We start from the raw sequence: 23,326 nt of genomic DNA on the forward strand, positions 1-23,326 counted from the left end.
CACACACACACACACACACACACACACACACACACACTTTGATATAAATAACGAAATGAGCAGAGGCGACCTCAGGAGGCTCCCAGAGTTCCCTGTTGTACGTCATCAACATCACTTGTTGCTTGGCAATAACACACACGACTGTCTCCACCTTCCTTTGCCCCTCCCCCCCAAAAATATTCTTTGGGAGGGACTATTGTGCCATTACAAAGTTACATAACTTGACAAAAACATTGATGCCATGTCCTCTGTTAATATGAGGGTCAATCAATGCAAAGTCGCCTGCAGGCTTTTGTGTGTGTGTGTGTGTGTGTGTGTGTGTGTGTGTGTGTGTGTGTGTGTGTGTGTGTGTGATGGAAACAGCGGTGGAAATGGAAGGCGGGAGATGTCAATTCGAAGAGGGGGTGGGGGGGAGAGAGAAAGAGAGAGAGAGAGACAAAAATCGGAAAGTCCAAAAAGAGATGCCTCATAACATCCATGTGTCCATCCGTCATAAGAGCCACTCATTCATCAGTCCATTCAGCCGTTGATAACTATTCAGCCATCCATCCAGAGAGGCCAGCTGTGGGACATGGAGGAAAAAGGAGCGGTATCCGGTATCATGATTTTAGAATTTGAAGAGGACGTGGCGCTGACGGAGGTGAGAGACTCGCACTTTCGGCAAACTTAAATAACATGCAAACATTTTAAATCATGCTGAATGTGCATAACATTTACATGCTTAGTGAATTGTGCGATGTTTTATTTGTGTTGTTTTAGTTGACAATGCAAGAATTATTGAAGATGATCTTATTTAGTCATACTACAAAATATTTAATCATTCTCTTATTATAATAATAGTGTCTTGGTATAATCACATCATATTTATTTGATTTACTGACCCTGCCGCAAATGGCGAAAATTCACAAGGAATTGACACTCCCCCAAAAAGTTTTAGAATTGCCTATAACTGCCACAAGATGGTGGAAAAGCAGAACTTTTGTTTTCATTTTAGCTTCTTAACTTACTTCAACATTGTCATTATACAATAATGATAAAACACTATTTATGTCTCAAAGAAGCTCCTCAATTCACTTTAACATTCTTGCTTGTCGACAAAATGCCTTAAGATACTGAAGTAGGAAAAGGCTACTTATGTCTAAATGAAGCTTCTCAACTCACTTCATTCAGAGTTGCTTTGCACCATCATGCCACAAGATGGCAGCGAACCATGACTATAGTCGAAATTACGCTCCTCAACTCATTTCAACAAGAGATGCTACAAGATAGGAACAAAATACTATTTTTCTCAACTCAACTGTATTTATAGAGCACTTTAAAACAGCCATTGCGGTATACAAAGTGCTACACATGGAGAAAATATCACACATACAACAATAAAACAATCAATTAATAACAAAGACAGTAGATTTGTATCTAAATGAAGCTCCTCAACGGGCTTCAAAATAGTTGGTTGGCACCAAATTGCCGCAAGATGGCATCACAGGTCGACTTTGTCAAAATGAAACTACTCAACTGGCTTCAAAATTGACCCCTGGCAAAGAGATGCTACAAGACAGTGGCAACTTCTGTCTCAATGAAGCTTTTCAACTTACTTCAACAGAGTTCCTTGGCACCACAATGCCGAAGGATGGGAGCAAATCACTAATTTTGTCCAAATGAACATCCTTAACTTACTTCTTGCAACCAACGCAACACAAGATTTTTGTCTAAATGGAGCTCCTCAGCAGACTCCAACATACTAAGATGCAACAAGATGGCACTCGTACTATACAAACGAACTCCCTCCATTCACTTCATCATAGTTCCATGACACCAGCATGCCAAAAGATGGTGGAATGTCCAACCCAGCACAGAGCACAGCATGTGGCTCACGACCAAACGTGACAGAGCGAACGGTGAAAATGAATCGGGTGGCTAAAGACGTTGCTGTGATCCCACAGAAGATGCGTATGCGCGTGTCGTCTCTTCAGTGCTCGGGCCAAAAACGGCAGGACGGCGAGCGCCTGCTGCTGCCCCATGAGGCCGTCTACCGGCTGGACTTCCAGCGGCAGGACCTAAGCTTTCGCCACTGGAACGTGTCTCTGGGCGGGTGCGGGCGTGTCACCATCACGGGGATCTCGCAACACTGGACGCCCGACCTCACCCACCTGATGGCGCGCCAACTTCTGGAGCCCGTCGGCACCTTCTGGCGCGGCGCCGACGACCCCGACGGCTGCGAGCTCAAGTGGCTAGAGGCCGACATGCAGGAGTTCGGCGAGAGAATCGCCGAGCTAGCCAAGGTCCGCAAGGTCATGTACTTCCTGTTCGCCTTCAAGGACGGCGCCGAGGCGGCCAAGTTGCGGTGCTCGCTGGCCTTTTCCTCCCTCCAATGAAGCTTGCGTTCCGGGCAGTCGAATAGAAGCAAGCACTCGTGTCGTAAAACTGATGACTTGTGTATGGAAAATTTGAAATAAATCTTACATAGGCACACTTGTATTTTCTTTTTATGAATCGTGTCTGATTTTTATCATGCTATAATGAGTCATTTCTTATTTATTCATAATATAATTTCTCAATTAGCTCAAATTTAATCTCTTTTTAAAATGTGTTAAGATTATTCATACATTGTAGTTATATACACACATTTTAGATTTAATAATGTCTTAATTAATCATGTAATAATTTCTTAATAAAATCTCATTGAGTCATGTTGTAATCATTTTTAATATTTTAATTAAATATGAGTGGCACGGTGGGCGACCGATTAGTACGGACGCCTCACAGTGCCGAGGTTGTGGGTTAGATTCCGGTCCCGCACTTCCTGTGTGAAGTTTGCTTGTTCTCCCCATGCCTGCGTGGGTTTTCTCCGGGTACTCCGGTTTCCTCCCACATTCCAAAAACATGCATGACAGGCTGATTGAACACTCGAAATTGTCCCTAGGTGTGAGTGTGAGCGCGGATGGTTGTTCGTCTATGTGTGCCCTGTGATTGGCTCGCAACCAGTTCAGGGTGTCACCCGCCAACTGCCCGAAGACGGCTGGGATAGGCTCCAGCATGCCCTGCGACCCTTGTGAGGATAAAGCAGTTCAAAAAATGGATGGACGGATGGATTGATAATTAAATTTCACTCATGTCAACACCCACACACCCACACACACTTTTCTTCATATATTTCATTTGTGTAGTGTGCTAGCTTTCATTCGTTCAGCGTAAAAAATGAGCGAGATGGCTGACCTTCTGCCAAAGGCCTTCTTTTGACGCTAGGGTGGAGCAGGCTGCCACGAACCAACAGTTTCCCAGCTTGCCTTGGTGGAGGTCATGCGCACTCAGGCCATCCACAAAGAGGTGGGGATCTTGACATAAGTCCTTGTCAAAGTTGACAAGTGGGAAGGAAAAGTCAATATGAAGGTACCGGTACCTTTAACGCCTGCTTCCATTTTTTTCGTTGGCTTGTACGAGGATGTCATCTTTGTGGGCGACAGCATGGCGATGCCGTCACTCAACCACGCGAAGTCAACCCGCACACATTCAGTCACGCACTTTCTCAAACACTCACTCATTCACACTTACACTCTTTCCCTCTCACTCCCTCTTACGCACTCACGCACACACATGCTCACTCTCACTGACTTTCTCAATCACCTACATGTGCACTCACTCATTCACACATTCCCTTATGCTCTTACTCACTCATTCACTTTGACTTTCTTACACACTCTCTCGCTCCCTCTCTCTCAGCCCCCTCACACTCTTAAACACACTCACTCACTCACTGCATGTACTTTGTAATTTTGTCTCATTGGAGTAAAGTTGTATAAATGGTGAATGGCGAAGGCGGACCGGCAGCGATACCTTCGGCCTCTTCCAGATGACTTTGCCGATGTGGTTGCGCTTGTAGAAGAGCGACTGGTCTGTGGCGGGGAACAGGGGGTCCTCAAACAGGAGGCCATTTTGGCGACACTGCTTCCGCAGGGCGGTGAACGACTGGCCCTCGTAAGCCACCACCATCCTGACGCTTCTGTGAGACACACACATACGTCAGCAATTATGACAAAATACAGATTTTTTTTTAACTTTTTTTTTTTAACATTTGTACAAACAAAAAGATAAGGCAAGGATAGAGGGTGTGGCTTCAAGTAGCCACCGCCCACTGCACGGATGTTCAAATGTCAGCATTTTTTCGGGATCACATGACACCAAAATAGAACTTTGTTTGGCTTGTCTTGTGACCACTGAAAAAGGAACTTTTTCCGCTTCAAGTGGTTTGGAGCCATGTTAAGTAACACGCAGGAGGCTGACAGCCAAAAGAAAGCTGTGAAAACAAATCCACCTACAAAATAAACAGGACTTAAAAGCAGCGCACAATAGTATCATCAACCATCTGCTCAAACTGTCTTTAAGTGAAGGTAGGTTAGTGTTGTGTTCAAGGACCACCTGATGAAATCTGACTGCCTTTAGGTTAATGTAAATGTAAGAAGCTGATGGTGTATTGAAGAAGTAATTGAGTTTTGTTTACTGTTACTCGTTTGTGGTGCATCTGAGGTCCTTCTGATAAAATGTGATGAAGGTTACTGAAGGGCCACACTTACGTAAACATGGTGAAGCTTCATCTCGAAGTGAAGTCACGCTTTTAGTGTGCAAACGATTTTTAATCTAGGATAACCCCCTCCTCCCCCCATACCTTTGACTAAGGTCTTCGAAACATCTTTTTTTTCTTGTAGTAGGAACCAACTCGAATTCCTTTACTTTCGTTTTAAATGTTAGTTTCTGTTAATGTGTTTAAATGTTGTCAATGTAAATTATTTTGGTAATTTTTGAAAGCTACTTTTGATTCCTCTGCTTTGCTTCTGAAAGTCGCTGTGAATGCGTGTAAGTGTTGAATCTTTTGCTTGTGTGAAGCACATTGCCTTGCCTTTGTTTAGATTTAGTGATTGTCAGTAGACGTGCTGGAGAGTTGAAGGACAATCTAATCACATGTGACCAAATCAATGTTTACATACAGAAAACGCAACTTTCTTTCTTTTCTCTACACAAAACAAAAAAGTAGTTTTCTGTTGCATATGATTAAAAAGGGGTTAACGGATGTAAAATCTCCAAGAAAAGAATCGGGTACGTTAGTTTTAGTTTAATACATTTGAATCACATGCAACCGATGCGCACATTCGAAGTTACGTAATTTTTTTTCAATTGTGTCACATGGAGTAAGCTGGCGGCCAACAGGAAGTTGTAAAAACAAAATTTAAAATTAATCAAAGAGGTGTCCAAATGTGCCATATCCTACTGGCAGGTGAAAATAATCTGAACCAAACCACCCCTACTACAATGAAACACAAATTAGCGCCGAGTCGTCGCTTTTATTTTGAAAGCTTGTCTTGGAAGTGGTCTTGTTTACACGAAGTGATCAATAAAAACTCATTTTCAAAACATGTGTCACATTCTTATAAGTGTTTTTTTTTTCCGATGTCAAAATTTCTTATTTAACGACTGCGGTCCATGTAATTCACCTTAGAGTGACATGAACTTGAAGTGTTTTTTTCGATGTCAAAATGTCTTGTTTAACGACTGCTGCCCATGCAATTCACTTTCGAGTGACATGAACTTTGTCAACGCGACACAAGTGAAAGTAAACTCACATGGCAAAGAAAGAATTTTTAAACTAACCGTCCAGATCTAGATTAGCTTAAAAAGTTTGCAAAAACCAGGCGCCCACCTCAAAATGTGGCTGTGACGTCAGCTGTGCTCCTTCTCGTCTTCGCTACCAGGACAACACTTCGTCTTCTTCTTCTTCGTGTGGTGAGGAAGACGATGGGATCAGAGCGTTGCTCTCATCCAAGAGAACGTCAGTGAGTTCGCAGGCACACGACACCGTTACAAGCCCACCGACGACCACACCAGCGACAAGCACGCCTCCTCGCGCATCTGGAGGCAAGACAAGAGCTGGCGCCGCGTTCAAGGGCTATATGACAAACTGGGACCTGACAACTGTTTCAATGGACGTGATGACGTCGGGCCTGCGTTCAAGGACCATATATTGTATTAAACTGGGGCCTAACAATCATTTCATTGTACAGTATTGTAATGAAGCCGGCAGTGCATTCGAGGGTCGTCCGACAAAATTGGACTCTATGCAGTGAATCTAGTGGTACGATCAATGGCTTTTTAATTGGTCAGTGGTTTGATTCCAGGCTCGGGGCTTCCTGTGTGGAGTTTTCATGTTCTCCCCTTGCCTGCGTGGGTTTACTCCGACCTTCCAAAAACATGCATGGCGGGTTGATGGGGCACTCCAAATTGTCCCTAGGTGTGATTGTGAGTTTGAATGCTTGTTCGTCTATGTGTGGCCTGCGATTGGTTGGCAACCAGTTCAGGGTGTACCCCGCTAACTGCCTGAATCCGGTTGGGATAGGCTCCAGCACGGCAGCGACCCTCGCGAAGATGAGCAACTTGGATAGATGAATGCTTAAAAGTTGGTGATGCGTTCAAGGGCCATCTGAGAAAGGTGTACCAAATGACTCTAGAAATATACGATAAAGTTGAGGTGCGTTCATGGAACATATGACAAAATGGAATCAACATTCTGCAAATGAATTTAAATTATTAAATTCATGGTGGGTTCGAGGGCCATATGACAAAATGAATCTAAAGACCTGTATGGGTGTATGTAATGATGTTAACGACACGTTCAAAGATCATATGTTCAAAATGTTACCAAATCACTGTATGGAACGTGTGTTTTGAAGTTATAGGTGTATTCAAGGGACATTTCACAAAACGAGACTGAGGACCAGATGACAAAATGGGATCAAACAACTATCCAGTCTCCATCCATTTTCTAACGCGTCGGGGCAGTAGCTTCAGCAGGGAAGCCCAGAATTTCCTCTCCTCATCTCCCTTTTCAAAATCCTTCGGTGGGGGGGGGGGGGGCCCAAGGTGTTCCCAGGCCAACCAGTAGACATAAGAGTCTCCAACTTGTCGACCCCAGGGACTACTGCGGTGGAACATACCCGGAACACCTCACCAAGGAGGCGTACAGGAAGGCATCCTAACCAGATAGCCAAGCACACCCCAGTAGAGAAAACTCGTTTCGGCCACTTGTATCCGGGATCTTGTTCATTTGGTCACGAAACCACAGCTAGTGACTGTTGGTGAGGGTAGCAACGTAGATCAACAGGTAAATCAAAAGCGTCGCCTTTCGGCTCAGCTCCTTCACTACGACAGAACGATACAGAGTCCGCATCACAGCAGACGCCCCACTGATCCGCTTGCCGATCTCACGTTTCATCCTGCCCTCACTTGTAAGCAAGACCCCAAGATACTTGAACTAATCCACTTGGGATAGGATTGTATACCCTTTCTAGAGAAGGCACACCACTCTTTTCCGACTGAGGACCATGGTCTCAAGATTTGGAGTTGCTTGTTTTCATCCCAACTGCTTCTTACTCAGCTGCTACTGCTCCAAGCGAGAGTTGGAGATCACGGTTTGAGGAAGCCAACAGTACCACATCTGCAAAAAGCAGACATACAAGACTGAGATCACTAAAACCAGAACCCCTCACCACCTCGGCTGTGCCAAAAACTGTCCATAAAAGTTGTGAACAGAATCGGTGACAAAGGGCGGTCTTGGCAGAGTCCAACCCTCACTACAAACAACGCACACTACAATAAAACAACCCTTGAATGCATCACTAACCTCAAAACATACAGATATATATGTTTTGTAAAACATACAGATATATATGTTTTGAGGTTAGTGGTGCATTCAAGGGTTATCTGACAATATACTATCAAACAACTGAATACAGTATAAATTGGTGGGACATTCAAGGGCCCTCCGAAATAACCGAACGGAAGACGAGATGTAATGAAAAAGCTGGTACGACCAAAGATAAGAGATCGAACTAGTGTAACACACTCATGTCTGATATCAGGGATTTGGAATAAATGCTCAAATGGCTTGCCATAAAAAGACCACAACACCAAATGGGACAGAAATACTCTGGGTGTACAGCATTCACGAAGTTATCGGTGCGTTCAAGGACCATTTGACAAACTACTGATTGTCAAGGTACATATGACAAAATGGGGCTGAATAACGGAATGAATGTAATTAAATTGGTGAATTCATTGACCATTTGGTAACTGATAGAATGAGTGCGTTTCACGTCTTGTGGTTCTACTGTGGTTGGTGGTGCATTGATAAAATATGACCGACTATGACTCAGTCAATGTAAGGTGGTTTGGGGTCGCCTTCGATGACATTTGAGAAATTGGGTCCAAATATAGAGAAACTCGTCACGTTCATGAAATGTGTTTCACCATATCGACCACTAGATGTCAGCAAAGGCTGAGGAAAAATAAGATCTTGAGGCGGAGGACATGGATGTCCCTGCGTACATATTAATCTTTAACATCTTCATCAGTTTGTCATGTGAGGAAGTTGCACTTTACACTCGTATGCTTCCAGCAAAAGACGGAATCATACACGTCAATGACAGGTAAATAAAGAACAACCCTTTGATTGAACTCATATTTTCATGACAATATGTATTTTTGTGTGTGTGTGAAGTCTTACTAGCATTGTTAAGACTCGTTACGCTAATTTAATTTACACGACTGAATTGATATAATTCTTTTATTGTGAAATGCATTCTCTTAATTACCCCAAAATTTAGTAGATTTTTTTTTAAAGCATATTTTTAATTTGTGTTTCTTTATTGACATGATTTACAGTATTTTAGTGGTATTGTTCCTCCTGGATGCCATAATTTTCTTCACATCCTTTGATCAGTTCTGTACATTTAAACATAAGATATTCAACTTTTTTAATTGCAAAATTGTAAATACTTATTTTCCTGTTTTGTGTATTTTTACACATGTCTCTATTTTTGTGTTGTTGTTTTTTTTTTTTAATCTAATTTATTTTACAACCATTCACACCGGGAGTGCTAGAATCTGTCTGAAAGTTTAAAGTAGTTGTAGTTAAAGTGGATACTTTTAGTCAATGAGTGACCGTTTAAAAAAGAAAAAAGATCTCACTGTGTCTTTTTTTGTTTTTGCTCATGTTATAAACTGCTGACTTCCAGCTTTGTAATGTTGGCCTGCTGCTTCATGATTTTAACATTCCTGGATGTGTCGACCTGTCCCGGGATAGCGGAACAGCCCAAGGTCCTGATGGTGGCGCGCACCATTGTGGTGATCGGTCACCCACAAGCAGAGATGACTGTCAAGTGTGGCGATGATGGCAATGCAAGTTAGTGATGTAATAAGTCAACACCTACTTTCATTTAATACAATCTAAACAGTTGGGTCAGAAATTAACCCGATTATGGGTCTAAAATGGACCAACCAGCACTAGGGTCAATTTGACCCAACTTTTTGGGTTATTCATTTAACCCTAAAAAGTTGGGTCAAATGAATAACTCACAAAATAACACAAAACATTGACTTGCTTTCAACAAAACTAGTTGAAAAATTGTGTTTTCTGCAAAACAATCCTGGAATTAGGTTGTGGATTATTCATTTGATCCAACTTTTTGGGTCAAAATAATCAGGTTGTTTTTTTTTTGGCTTTTGTTAACATTCTTCTGTTTTAATTCTTCTTAGTGTCCCATCACTTAAGCTGTTTTTCGAACTGACCCCCATCAAACTGCTAATCGTTCCATGCCTAGTTATCATTTGTGCCTTCTTTCGCCAGCCGGTGTGGTGGTGTACTGGCACACCCCCTTCGGACCTCTTTTCACACCTGGCCTCCACACCAAACAAGACCCGGTCCACATGAGCCAGGATGGCAGCCTGGTGGTCCACAATCTGAGTGACCTCCACCAGGGTTTGTACTACTGCCTGCTGCAGCATGATGACGGGGGGTCTGCGCTGTTCCCCTACCAGCTACACATGCGCACGCAAGATGGCGGACGTGGTTCAAGGTTTAGGAGGGGGCTGGAGAAACAGGATGCGGTTTCTGACGAGCTCTTTACGGGAGCCGTGACGACGGCTGTGCTGCTCACCTTCATATTCGGGTTCAGTGCAGGAGCTCTGAGCAGGACTAAAATTCTCAGGTGGGACAAACATTCTGTGTTTCCTTCTATAACATACCAAATGGAAACATGTAGACATTTTTTGCACGTATAGACCACAAATTTCAAAACCGTTTAAAATCAAGCAGCTATCATTGCGCTCAAACACTATGGGAGTGTCTGCCGAATGTGCTGAAACTATGCCACGCTCAACTATATGACCTGTAAAAATAGATGCTAATTCATCTAACACCTGTTTTATGTCTACAAATGTTTGAGCAGAATTTATCCCACTGGGTAATCGCCGGACTTACACACCGCAACAACGAGGCGCTCTAAAGTTGTCAGGCCAGCACAAAGCCCAGGTCCACACTGTCAAGTCGGACTTAAAAAAATAATTAAAAAAAAAAAATCCAAATTTCTCCCCTCCTCACTCTTCCATCTTTCTCTGCATAACATGCATGGACTCATGGCCAACAACGTGGTGCTCTGAAGCCGCCACACTATGTTGAAGCCCCTGTCCACATGCTGGCTGTCATGTCGGACTTCAAAATAACAATTTTTACCTCGCACTTCTGTGTTTCTGTGATCTGGTTGGACTCACAGCCAACAACTCGACGCTCTAAAATTGCCACAACAGGCCAAAACCCTGGTCCACAAGCTGTGAAGTCAAACCTCTCTCGCATGCGGTTTACATGTAGTCCATTTGTGGTCCGTTTGCATTCCAATTACTGTCCACGTGTAGTTACTACGTGTCGACCACACGGAGTCCATTCATAAATTTGTCCACGAATCCACTTCCACCACATATCATGCAAAGTAGATTGAATAGTCTTTTCTTCATTAGCCAACCATGCGATTTCACAAACCAGACAGTAGGTGGCAGTGCATTATTAGTCCTATCATACATGGTATGGATAAAAGTATTAGGACACCTTCCAAGGGAAAACATCTTGCAGTCTGAGCAGAACCATTCAAACTCAGACATGTTTGCTTCTGCAGATGTATGAAGGCCGTCACTAAGCGTCTACCATCACTGCGGCAACATACACCTGACATCACCATGACACCGCTCACCAGCTGGCCTTCATCGCCCTCCTCACCCTCATCGCTGTCATCGGTGTCATCTCCACCTGCCAAACCTCAGAGAAGTTTCCGGGACAAACAGAGCCAGGACGAGAAGGAGGTGGACAATCTCCACGCCACCTACCAGGAAGCCTGCGACCACGTGGATGACGGGAAAGGAAGAAGAGCATCTGGAGGAGGAATTGTGGATGAGAAAAGGAGGAGATGCAAAAAGGAACAGGAGGAGAATGTGCAGGAAGATGGATCTTATGATGGTATGATGGATAAAGGTGAGAGAGGAGAAGGGGATGATGAAAATAAAGGAGGGAAGAAAAATGAAGACGACAGAAAAAACAGAAGTGATGAAGATGAAGATAAGGATGTAATCAGTCAGTCTTCACATTCACAGAATGCTGATCAAAATCAGGAAGTAGAATCATCTTCTCCACACCGTCCAAGTCGGGTCATCCGTGTCTATCAGTACGACCAAGATGGCCTCCGTTACGGCCACCTCCCCGACCCTGACCCAAACCCTTTACCCAAACTTAAGCAGCGCTCAGTCTCCCTAACCCACCTCAACGCCATCATGGCCACCGCTTCATCGGGACCAATGGATCCCACCCCCCAAAAGACGCTCTTTGATGGACAGTTTTGAATCAGGTCATAGTGGCCAGGTGACAGCAGGAGATTCCACTGATCCAATTTAGAACCACTTATTTTTACTTGTTCTTCCATTTATGATCCTTTTGTCGTCCACTTTTGATTCACCTTTTCATCCATTTGTAGTCCTAATGTGATTCACTTGTATTCCACTTTAGGTCCACTTATCATCAAATAGCAGTCCGCTTCACTTACGATCTATGTGTAATCCACTTTTGGGCCACTTATGATCCATTTGTAGTCCACTTGTGATTCACTTATAAGCTATGTGTACAGTATTCTACTTTCGGTCCACTTACGATCTTTTTGTAGTCCTTTTGTAATTCAATTATTATCTTTGTATATTGCATTTATGATCGGCTCGTTCCTACCGACTGCTGTCAGGGTGCTGAATAAAAATAAAATTACGTGAAAAACAATTGAAAAGAGCACTGCCACCTTATCTATATCTATATTTATATAGCACTTAATTGAACTATGTACATTGAAACTGAAACACTTATTTTTGTGAATGCAAACACTTTGTTTTTCTTCTTCTACCCCCCAATTTTGCTGCTGTAGACTGTAAATTTCCCCCGTGTGGGACAAATAAAGGATATCTTATCTTATCTTATCTTATCTTATGATACATTTGTTCTCTTATGATTCACTCCATTTGTAATCCACATTTGGTCGGCTTATGATTCCATTTTCAGTCCACTTGTGATTCATTCATGATCCAAGTGCAGTCCACTTTTGGTCTGCTTGTGACCCTTTTGTAGTCTCTATGTGTAATCCAATCTTGGCCCACTTTTGATCCATTTGCGTTGAACTTGTATTCCACTTGCAGTCCATTTCTGACCAAGTTCACTTGCAGTCGACTACTGAATTGCTTTTATTTCATTTGTGATCCCCTGATGGTCAATTTGTTTTTCACTTGTCCACTCATGATCCACTTCTCTTTTGCCTCTTATGATCTACTTGAATTACATTTGTGGTTCACTTGTGGCCATTTGTGAGCCACTTACAGTCTGTTTGTTTGAATGTAATCGACATGTATTCATCTTGTGGCCAACATGTATTTTTACTTTCATTTGTACTCCACTTGTGATCCAGCTTTAATCCACTTGTATTATACTTGCAGTCAAGTTGTTTTAACTTGAGGTCCACATATATTGCACTTCTGGTCCTCTTTCAGTGCACTTGTTTTCTACTTATGTCAAACTGTATTACACTTTTGGTCCAGTTATGGTCCAATTCTAATCCACTTTAGTCACTATGTTGTTAATTCAAACTAAAAGATAAACAAGAATGATAATTCTGCATTCTTAAACAAAAATGCAATATTATGTAAGATATGTAATATTTTATTCAATACTGTATTCAAGTTCTTGTACAACCAGATTACATTGAGTGAGAGTAAATGTAAAACTGGATCTTGCTGTCAATATAATAAAAAAATAATAATCCCCATCACTCCATGTGTGTTTGTGTACAATGTGTGTGTGTGAGTGAGACTGTGTGTATGTGTCTGATTACACCCCCCGCTAGTGCTTTAGTGTGCCAGTGACATGGGTCAGTGACAGTGAATGAGTTGCTCACATGACTGTTTAATGGCGGTGAGGAAGAAGAGGGAGAAGTCATACGCTCTTGAAATACACACACAAACACACACACACACACACACACACACACACACACACACACATACATATTCACACACAATTGACATGGCATCTTTGGAGATAGCAGGAGGACAAGAACCATCTGGAGATTAAGTATCAACCAGGAAGAAGTGAAGGACATGAACGGAATGAACAGAAGACACCTGGGAGTAAACATCTGAAGACAAAAGATTAAAAAAGTTTTTTTTCCCCCTCACAGTGGACTAAAATTTATTTTTCATTTCCTGTGTCTTCATCATCCTCTGATTGGCACATCATGAACGGTGAGAAGAACTCAAGTTTCTCAGATACATGTAAATGGTCAACTGCACCGCATCATGCTAAGAGCTGTGCCTAATATTTGGGTATCTTTCTGTCTATACCATCCATCCATTTTCCAAACCGCTTATCTTTACTAGAGTGATTCCCCAAAATATTGTTTAGTGAGAGATCATCAATTATCCGATATTACTTAATTGGTCCGAAAATCATTAATTTACTAAATACATTTATCACTATGTGTGACAGATAGTGACGTATAGTGACAGGTAGAACAAAGAAATGCTCTTCCTCTTCGAATGTTTGTTGTTTTCACATCGCCCCGCCACCGCTACGGTAGCCACTTTGTGGAGTGATGGAATTTCAGACGGCATCCAATCAGACACTTTGTTGCCCACACACAAAGACAACGTGAACGAATACATCCAAACTCCTTTCACATTGCTTGGAAAATACTTTTTTTCTGACTTTGCTGAAATGTGACGTTCACTGTGATCCTAACATAAAGCTAACATGCTAAAATGTGACTTTCACTGTCATGCTAACTTGATGCTCACATGCTAAAATGCGACTCACTGTCCTGCTAACATGATGCTAACATGCTAAAATATGACTTTCAACACAATGCTTATCTTATGCTAAAATAATGCTAACATGCTAAAATATGACTTTTACTGTCATGCTAACTTGATGCTCACATGCTAAAATGCGACTCACTGTCCTGCTAACATGATGCTAACATGCTAAAATATGACCTTCAACGCAATGCTAAAATGATGCCAAAATTGGACTTTTCAACATGATGTTAAAACGTGACTTTGAATGACATTCTAACATGCTAAAATGTGAATTTTACTGATCCTAACATCCCAAAATGTGACAAATAAGGCAACACAAAGAATGTTGCCTTACAATAAAGATGACCTTGACCTTGATCTTGACCTTCATCATTCCCAATCACTGCGTTGTTGCCCAGGCAGTGTTTTAGTAAAAAGACAGGCTCAAACAAAAAGTTGTATTTAAGTTGCCAAAAAAATTCAAAGGATCAAAGTGACAGCTCATAATGGCAACATCTATTATACACACACACACACACACACACACACACACACACACACACACACACACACACACACACACACACACACACACACACACACACACACACACACACACACACACACACACACTGTAACTGTAACCGTGTCCAATCTGAATAATACATGGACAATACGCACCGCAATACAAAGAGCAAATAGGTGTACAGTAATTAGCTTCATGAAGCGCAATATCATCTGACGTTCATGCCAGACAAAAATGATGACTCAGCAAAACACAAACATTGTATGTTGTAGTTTAACGCATTTCTTGCTCCACTGGAGTGTAGTTGGAAATGACAGATTCAGATTGAAAAAAAACCCTACCACTGGGAAGGTTCCATCACATTTCCATCAACACAGCTGAAACAAATGTCCAGCACAGACCACAGAATGACTATAATGTTGGTAGTCATGTCATAAAATGAATATATGTGCACTATATTGTATGTCCTAACATATGCTGCGTGTTTGTCAGAAGCAGCACACTTCTGTTGATGTCCTGGGGAAAAAGGAACAAGAGCCAGAATTTGAATCAGAACAGAAACTATGGTCATCCTGCAGCAGGTTAGCACGCACACACTCACAAGTCTCTGTGTCTGTGTCACCCTGGCCACCCCAGTGAAACTTTTTGGTTCTGCCCTTGATTGGAAAAATGTGTGTGTGTGTGTGTGTGTGTGTGTGTGTGTGTTGCACTCATTAGGGAGCAGAGTCATTAGGCTGCACTGTAACCTCTTTGTATTTGCTTCTTCATTTCTGTGTGAGTGTGCGTGTGTGTGTGTGTGTGTATGTGCGCGCGTGTGTGTTTACTTGTGTGTGTTTGTGTAGTGTGTAATCATGCATTTGTGTGTTGTCGGCTTCATCAAGTGTCAGTGGATGCATTGATGAACTCGTCAGTCTTTCTGACAGACTAATTTGCAGGGGCAGTGCCTCCCTTTGATTGGGTGGCGGTTAAGTAGGGCGAGCCAATAAAATCAGGCAACACACGCACGCGCGCGCACACACACACACACACACACACACACACACACACACACACACACACACACACACACACACACACACACACACACAGATCATTCAATGTCCTACTTTGTGGCCATTTGACTTATGTGGCCCCATTGAGTGGGACCGCAAGTGTTTAGTTGCTTCGAAGTACCTGAAACTACAGTGATTCCATTCTACTGCCGCACACGTCGTAACCATGGCGACCAAGTCCAAGAGAAGGGGCTCCAATTGGCCCCTGGAGGGCTGGGACCCCAACGTCCGCCGTCTGAGCTACAAGTACGCTACCGTCATCAAGGTAAACGCTTTGTGGAGCGTAGCGTTTCGTGTTAGCATTAGCACGCGGCTATTTGTCACGCCGTGACCTGTGTCTGACATGTCTATCTATATGCAAATGAACAAAGGAGTCACACAACCAACGATACAATGAGGCCGCTTCACTTAACTGCAGCAGACTGACGCACATCTGCATTGACGTGTTTCACCGGCAGGGGGCATGAACAGGTCGTCTGCATGCGGGCGTGTCTTGTTTCAAGTCAAGGGCCTGCACGTTTCATAACAGTGAAATGTGACTCTTATTTAATCATCCATTCATCCACTAATTTCCAGAAGTCCCAGCTGTGTAGATTAGGTGAAATACAATAATTATATGAAGTACCGTATCTGGTTTTGATTGTATTATTTTGAATTAATTAATCTATCGTTGAACTTTTTTCTAATGGCTTAGTATTTTAATTATACAGGTCACGTTAACGTAATCATGTTATTTTTTGTTCCTGTAATTACAATCGCTTTGATATTTGTTGTAATTTTTAAAAATACGTGTATTTTATGAAATATAATTAATTTCAGTTGTAAGACGTTCACGTTTTAAAGTGTACAGTATTTGTACAATTAATTCAATTATAAAGAACTAAACAGTCGTTTGATTTAAAAAAAATCTATTTTACTAACATCTTTGTATTCCTGGAATATAGTTTGAACAACTAATTTCAATTTTTAATTATATTAATTCGTATTGATTTAATCACAACTATTTCATCAATGTCTGATAAAATAAAAACAAATTAACTCTTTTGGTGAAAAAAATGAATGCAATCAATACTACAGGACTTGAAGCTTTTCATTCTAGTTTGCATTTGATACACTCTGATGAATTCGTACTGGAAAGCGAACACCTGCCTGAATAATTTATTTAAAGAAACAGATGCACGTGCCGTGCAAAATCTGGCCTGGGATCAGTGGACGTAAATGTGACACGCTTCATCGATGTTACTTTCTGCATAAAGCCAAGTATTAACGTCAAAATTGTTGATTCGTTACATTGCAACATTAGTCAGCATGTTGACAGAGTGCGTCGTCACAGCGATGGGAGGACGAGACTGGGAGACTCACATCAATAATGAATTTGGAGCAACCAAGCACCAATGCAAACACGTGTTGATCTTTGACAACGCGCGCACACATGGACACAGACGCACATTGTCATTGATCCAAAAATATTAGCGTTAGCATTAGCATGATTCATGTTAAAACTGGGTTTAAAGTTTTGTTTAGCGATGGGTTAAGTTGGATTCATCTTAAAGTTAATTTGTTTAAAGTTGGTTTCGGGTTTGATTTTGAGTTTTGTCACGCTAATGTTGAAGGTGGTTTAACTTCTATTTCATCTTAAACTGGTTTCACGTTAAGGATGATGGTGGTTTAAATTTGGATATGGGTTTCAATGATATTACAGTTGTCTTTCAAATTAAAGTTGGAACTGGGTTTAGAAAAAAAATGTACCTTTAAATTTGAGATGTACCTTTGGATAAGAGATGCGTGAAGTTAAGTTTGGAGCTGGTTTGAAGTTCAGGTCGGTTCAAGACTCAATGTCAATTTAGAGCTCGCCCAGGTTTGAATTTGGATTTAAACTCTCCATGAGACCTTGAGCTGAAGGTGAAATTGAGAGCAGGCTTTGAAATTCAGGTTAAGGATGGCTTGAAATTTGAGGTTCAGTGCTGAATTTAGATTCGAGATAGGGGAGAAGTCAACTTTTAATCTGGTTTCATGTTAGTGTCAAAGTGGATTTAAAGGTTTGTGATGGATTTCAACTGAATGTTCGATCTGGAATTAAAGTTAAGGTTCAAGCTACATTTATATTTTAGGCCAGACATGAGTTTTAAGTTTCGAGCTGTGTTTAAATTTAAGATGAGAATGTTTTGAATTTCAATTTGAGTTTAAGGTTTTTGGGAGTCACAACTTCCCGTCAGGATGAGCTCACAGTGTCTTCTGTCCGAAATCCAACACCTACTTCACACACCAAAGAGTGGGAAGCGGCTTCTTGTTGCCAATGACGACCCATTCAACACACACACACACACACACACACACACACACACACGCACACACACACACACACACACACACACACACACACAGGAAAATATTGATGGAAGTGAAAACGAGGCGGAACTTTTGCAGCGGGTTTCGTCTAAACTTGATCAAGACAAGAGACAACCAGGATGGTCATCAGCTTCTGACTTTTTGATGGGAATAAGTGGACTCTGGGTTGGATCGGGACAAGACTTTTTAATCCCTGCGTGCACGTGGCTGTGAGTGTGTGTGAAACCATGTACAAACGCCGGGACTATGTGGATCTTTACGAGAAGGATCAGGCCAAATGGGCTCTGCTCCGAAATGTCAACACTTTCACGAAACAAAGCACACCGTTACCGGTATGATGCATGCTGACAACTGTGTGTAAATATATGTACTGTATGTATGCGTGTATATACCATTTCAATTTTGGAACTAGTCGGCGGGGGGGGGGGGGGGGGGGGCCATCCCGATGGTGGAATGTCAATACGATACGTGTTCACTAGGTTTGCGTTTTGCTGCTGCAGATTTACACGATGTTTTTAAAAACTGGTTAACAACGGCATCACTGAACTGTCTTGCCAGGGCGACTACGTGTGGTTGGACCTGAAGAGTGGTCGGGAATTCGAGGTTCCCATTGGCGCAGTGGTCAAACTCTGCGACTCTGGACAGATCCAGGTGTTGGATGATGAAGGAAATGTGAGTTCAGATTCATCGCACCGTCCCCCAAAAATGTTTTTTTTAAGAGGTCCATCATTTAGTATTATATGTCCCAAGTATTTCTGTGTACATTAGATCCCAGGGCCCAAAAAATGTTGATCTGGGTTAAAGTTTCTGTGTCATGTGATATTCAAGATCAGAAGTGTCTTCCAGAACCATGATGACCATGAGACCTTGAAGGGCAAAGGTTCCTGTGGCTCAGGTTATCTTTCAGGCACGAAGCAATCTCCAGGAACTACATTTTGGAAAGATGACCCAATACAAAAAAAAAACCCAAAACAGTGGCATAGATCTAGGCTGAAGTTCCTGACGCCCCTTAGTTGATGCTGAAGATCTGAAATGTCTTCAACCCATGAAGATAAACAGACTCACCTTTATCAACTGTTCCTCCAGGAGCATTGGATCTCTCCCCAGAACGCCACCAACATCAAGCCCATGCATCCCACCTCCATCCATGGGGTGGAGGACATGATCCGCCTGGGAGACCTCAACGAGGCCGGAATCCTGCGCAACCTGCTCATCAGATACACCGAGAAGCTCATCTACGTGAGTCACGTACCACGTTCTTGTCCCCGTCCTGGCCGTTGCCAATCCTGCATCTTTCTCATGTGCTATTTTCTGCTCTTCTGCACCTTTTGCTTCTTTTCTATCTTTTGGCTTTCTTGCCATTCCATTTCCTGTTTCCTACAAAGACAAACTGTGGTGGCAGGGTAAGTCTGCACATAAATGAGACGCCATTGGCTGAGGCTTGACATCCTGCTTGTGCCATGTTTTAAATGTTGGATGAGAATGAGTGAGAAACGTTTTGGCATGTATCATAACAGCTGAGCTTAACAGATGAACGCTGGTGCCTGTGAGATGGGCATGCGCGCATTTTGACCATTTCCAACATGGCCACCTTTTCTCTCCTGATGGACAGTGACACGCTCATCGTCCACCTGAGATGCTAGATGCATGTTACTTCATCCGCCCTCCGTCGGCCCCGATGTACCCTTCTTACCACCGTGCTGAGAGATAATCAAGCATTCAGCTTGGTAGGATTGTCCTCCAAAACTAGAGTACTTGTTTGGCTGCACGAATATTCGACAGGTGGTTTCACAATATTCCAGCCGCTGTCTTCCTGGTACATGGCACCTGCAAGCTAGTGGAAAATCACCCTGTTGTTTCTGGTTTTAAACCACCGGAGGCCAAGATTTTTAGTCAGAAATTGGTGAGTTCGCACTCAGGATTGGGAGCCAAGTCCTTCCTTAGATACAGGAGTTGAAATATCACACAAGTGAAGCTGAGCCAAAATGCAAAATTCTCCATTTACCTTCATGTTCCTAACTATCGCAACTTTGAGTCAGGAATCCCAGACTTCCTTGTCTCCGGTTACCTCCTCGACTTAAACCAGGGGTCACTAAGGCTTTTCCAGGTCACCTGTGAGACAATTTCCTGACAGGGTATCTTTCGTCTTCCTGTCTGGACACACCGAAAACATCTCACCAGTTGAGTTCTCAAAGGGGCATCCAAAATCCAAAAATCTAGGTCCTCCCTCACACACTCTTTTTAGAGGGAGCCACAATCTTTTCTTGTGTGTCACTACCCAAAGACAAGAAAGTGAACACTGATACTTGAAATAAATTTCCTCTGCAAGGTGTCCGGTCTCATCCTTATAAGGAGATGGGCCAGGTGAGGTGTCTTGGGCAGCTGTTTTGGTTTCCTCTAGGACAACTCTCTGTTTAACCGGGATGAGATGAGATACACTGAAGACCCTATGTTCCATAGCTAGCTTGGGAACACTTCTGTGCCCCCTCTGTGGAAGTACAGGAGATGTCCAGGGATAAGGAAGTCTGGATTTCCTGATTAATAATCCTGCCCCCACGATAGACCGATGAGCCACCAAGGATTGAAAGTACAAGATTGTTCCTACAAGTGGCTGAAATAACTTTCTGAAATTGGGGTTTCCAGACTGGACTCCAGCCTTCTTAGTTTGCATATCTAGCCTTTGCTTACATCTGTTTTCGCCGGCTACTGTGGGCTTCCTCCAACATTCCACTAACATGTATCTAGATTAGTGGTTCTCAAACTTTTAACACCAAGTACTGTCTAAAAATAATCTTTGGATCTTAAAGTAGGCTACCACGATTATGACCGCCATAAGAATACAGAGGTGCAGTAGTATCTATCCAACCGTCCATCCATCATCCAAATTGCTTATCCTAATGAGTAGCATTCATCAAAAACAAGACATGGGTTTTATTCCGAAAAATAGTTACTAACCTTGAGCGAGGTGGTGAGGTTTAGAGAAAAGGAAGGGTCTGGACATCCCTTGTCAGACATATGATTGAACTCCCGGTCTTAACATTACGATTTCCTTCTAGACATATACGGGATCCATCCTGGTTGCCATCAACCCATATCAGTTGCTTCCCATCTACACGGCGGACCAGATCCGCCTGTACACCAACAAGAAGATCGGCGAGATGCCGCCTCACATCTTTGCCATCGCAGACAACTGTTACTTCAACATGCAAAGGAACAACCGTGACCAGTGCTGCATCATCAGGTATGCTTGGAGTCTTACTTGCTTTACTCGGATTCCTACATGTTTCTTCTTGGCCAATGTCCCTCTAGCGGGGAGTCCGGAGCAGGAAAGACTGAAAGCACCAAACTGATCCTACAGTTCCTGGCAGCCATCAGTGGTCAACACTCGTGGATAGAGCAGCAGGTCCTGGAGGCCAATCCTATTCTGGAGGGTGAGTCCGGTAGTTACTCTGATTTACGAGTGCCCCAACTTGGAAGTTTTTTTGAACTGAGAGACAATCAACAAGTTTTGGGGGGGGGGGGGCGATTGGAAGTGATTAATACCATTTCAAATTATTTAAATTAAATTTAAGTAAATTAAGCTATGAACTTGGTCAAGGTACTGCTGTATTGACCAAATGGTTGACGAGTTCTGCCTCACTGCTCGCTTGTTTGTCCCGCAGCTTTCGGAAACGCAAAGACAATTCGCAACGACAATTCGTCCCGCTTCGGCAAATACATCGACATCCACTTCAACAAGAGAGGAGCCATCGAGGGAGCCAAGATCGAACAATACCTGCTGGAGAAGTCGCGAGTCTGTCGGCAGGTATGACTCAGTGCAGCCTCGCCTGAGGTCAATCGGACACCGACATGGCAGTCATGATACTGTTAATCAAAATGTGGACATGTGCAGGCTCAGGATGAAAGGAACTACCACATCTTCTACTGCATGTTGAAGGGCATGGCGGCGGACGAGAAGAAGAAGCTGGGCCTCAGCAAGGCCACGGACTACACCTACCTCACCATTGTCAGTCAACACCTTAGTACAGTCTGTTCCGTCAACGTCTCAACACGAATTAGAGACGTTAAAAACCAAAAACCCTGCTGCTGTTTGCCGTTACATTGAAGTCTGCGTTTGCGTGCAGGGAAAGTGCGCCGTATGTGACGGTCGTGACGACTTGAAGGAATACTCCAACATACGGTCGGCAATGAAGGTAACACATGGGCACACCTGACCTCCGCTATCAACTTTGACTTCCTGTATGTCAACCGATTTCCTGTCTTTGACCAGACTTCCTTTATGACACCCGATTTCCTGTGTTACACCACTTTTGCTGTGTTTCATCAGACTTCCTGTAAAACAACAGACTTGCTGGCTAACATCTGACTTCCTATGTTACACCTGACTTACTGAATGAATCCTGACTTTGTGTATGACACTAGATTTCCTGTGTTACACCTAGCTTCATGTGCGTTATCAGTTTTCCTACCTGAGCCTACCTGACTTCCTATACAACTGTTACATCCTGTCATATTATGTGCCAAGCATGGCATGCCCGTAACTCGCTGTGGCAAGTTGATGACCCCTGTCAAAAAAAAAAAAAAAACAACAACAACTATGAATATGTAACATATTTCCGTGTACATTTCGAAACTGTCTCTTGCAGGTTCTGATGTTCACAGACAAGGAGAACTGGGAGATTTCCAAATTGTTGGCCTCCATTTTACACATGGGCAACCTGCGCTACGAAGGTTTGTCCAAACTCAATAATTTTTTGTTATAAATGTGAAGCCTGTGTCATTCAAACACATTTAAACTCCTTTCAACTAATTTTTGTTTTCATGCCGGCAATGAATGGATCCGTAGCACGTACGTACGACAACCTGGACGCCTGTGAGGTCGTTCGCAGCCCGCATCTTTCCACCACGTCAACACTGCTGGAGGTCAACAATGCTTTTTCACTTAGCTACTACTACTAGCTGCTACTACCATTACGTACTACTGTTGAGAGCCTGAAATTCCGAGGATTTGGCCACTATTAAATTATAAAATAAATCTATGGCCTTGTTTGACATTGAAAAAGGCTTACAATATAGTTATAAAACAGTCACTAATTTACAACACTCAACATGACTATGTGAAGTAGCAACAATCTGCATTCAAGCCCACTCTCATTTGTAGACTTCCACGTCCCTCAATAGGCCAGGCCCAGCATTTTGTAGG

At 42.8% G+C, this 23,326-nt stretch overlaps 4 protein-coding genes across 6 annotated transcripts in view; 3 read left to right on the forward strand and 1 right to left on the reverse strand.

Moving 5' to 3' along the window:
• LOC109510936 (calpain-5-like) overlaps positions 1-5,805 on the reverse strand; it is a 16,284-nt gene extending 10,479 nt beyond the window's left edge. The window contains exons 1-3 of the mRNA XM_019861634.1: positions 5,693-5,805; positions 3,835-4,000; positions 3,217-3,348 (exon numbers count right to left, since the gene is read on the reverse strand). Of these exons, the coding sequence (XP_019717193.1) occupies positions 3,217-3,348; positions 3,835-3,990 (288 nt within the window). The 5' untranslated portion in view covers positions 3,991-4,000; positions 5,693-5,805. The remainder of the gene's footprint in view (positions 1-3,216; positions 3,349-3,834; positions 4,001-5,692) is intronic.
• Positions 19-2,496, forward strand: LOC109510937 (olfactory marker protein-like). Of its 2 annotated transcripts, none has more exons than XM_019861636.1 (2): positions 19-640; positions 1,974-2,496. In XM_019861636.1, exons 1-2 carry the CDS (start codon positions 572-574, stop codon positions 2,373-2,375), a joined length of 471 nt encoding a protein of 156 aa, XP_019717195.1. In that variant the 5' UTR covers positions 19-571; the 3' UTR covers positions 2,376-2,496. The 2 variants fall into 2 exon arrangements, with proteins under 2 accessions (XP_019717195.1, XP_019717194.1); XM_019861635.1 differs by having other exon boundaries at positions 1,944-2,495.
• Positions 5,806-7,948: 2,143 nt separating the features above from the next.
• Positions 7,949-12,069, forward strand: LOC109510910 (uncharacterized). Of its 2 annotated transcripts, none has more exons than XM_019861593.1 (4): positions 7,949-8,474; positions 9,063-9,229; positions 9,674-10,034; positions 10,995-12,069. In XM_019861593.1, the coding sequence occupies exons 1-4, from the start codon at positions 8,356-8,358 to the stop codon at positions 11,710-11,712; spliced, it is 1,365 nt and encodes a 454-aa protein (XP_019717152.1). In that variant the 5' UTR covers positions 7,949-8,355; the 3' UTR covers positions 11,713-12,069. The 2 variants fall into 2 exon arrangements, with proteins under 2 accessions (XP_019717152.1, XP_019717153.1); XM_019861594.1 differs by having other exon boundaries at positions 8,395-8,474; positions 9,131-9,229.
• A 1,327-nt stretch (positions 12,070-13,396) lies between these two features.
• The window catches only part of LOC109510911 (unconventional myosin-VIIa-like), a 30,938-nt gene continuing 21,008 nt past the window's right edge, over positions 13,397-23,326 (forward strand). The window contains exons 1-11 of the mRNA XM_019861595.1: positions 13,397-13,644; positions 15,215-15,303; positions 18,682-18,795; positions 19,210-19,362; positions 21,180-21,364; positions 21,433-21,554; positions 21,786-21,928; positions 22,016-22,129; positions 22,248-22,316; positions 22,770-22,854; positions 22,970-23,046. Coding sequence (XP_019717154.1) covers positions 15,286-15,303; positions 18,682-18,795; positions 19,210-19,362; positions 21,180-21,364; positions 21,433-21,554; positions 21,786-21,928; positions 22,016-22,129; positions 22,248-22,316; positions 22,770-22,854; positions 22,970-23,046 — 1,080 coding nt within the window. The 5' untranslated portion in view covers positions 13,397-13,644; positions 15,215-15,285. The remainder of the gene's footprint in view (positions 13,645-15,214; positions 15,304-18,681; positions 18,796-19,209; positions 19,363-21,179; positions 21,365-21,432; positions 21,555-21,785; positions 21,929-22,015; positions 22,130-22,247; positions 22,317-22,769; positions 22,855-22,969; positions 23,047-23,326) is intronic.

Source organism: Hippocampus comes, unplaced genomic scaffold, assembly GCF_001891065.2.
Source record: "Hippocampus comes isolate QL1 unplaced genomic scaffold, H_comes_QL1_v1.1 scaffold122, whole genome shotgun sequence".
Classification (NCBI taxonomy): Eukaryota; Metazoa; Chordata; class Actinopteri; order Syngnathiformes; family Syngnathidae; genus Hippocampus; species Hippocampus comes.

Excerpts from the sequence above, each read along its gene's own strand:
- LOC109510937 (XM_019861635.1), top strand. The coding sequence starts at position 572 with ATGGAGGAAAAAGGAGCGGTATCCGGTATCATGATTTTAGAATTTGAA. Across the intron at positions 641-1,943 it reads AGGACGTGGCGCTGACGGAG|AAGATGCGTATGCGCGTGTC; the intron begins GTGAGAGACTCG and ends GTGATCCCACAG.
- LOC109510910 (XM_019861593.1), top strand. The coding sequence starts at position 8,356 with ATGGATGTCCCTGCGTACATATTAATCTTTAACATCTTCATCAGTTTG. Across the intron at positions 8,475-9,062 it reads ATCATACACGTCAATGACAG|CTTTGTAATGTTGGCCTGCT; the intron begins GTAAATAAAGAA and ends GCTGACTTCCAG. Across the intron at positions 10,035-10,994 it reads AGCAGGACTAAAATTCTCAG|ATGTATGAAGGCCGTCACTA; the intron begins GTGGGACAAACA and ends TTGCTTCTGCAG.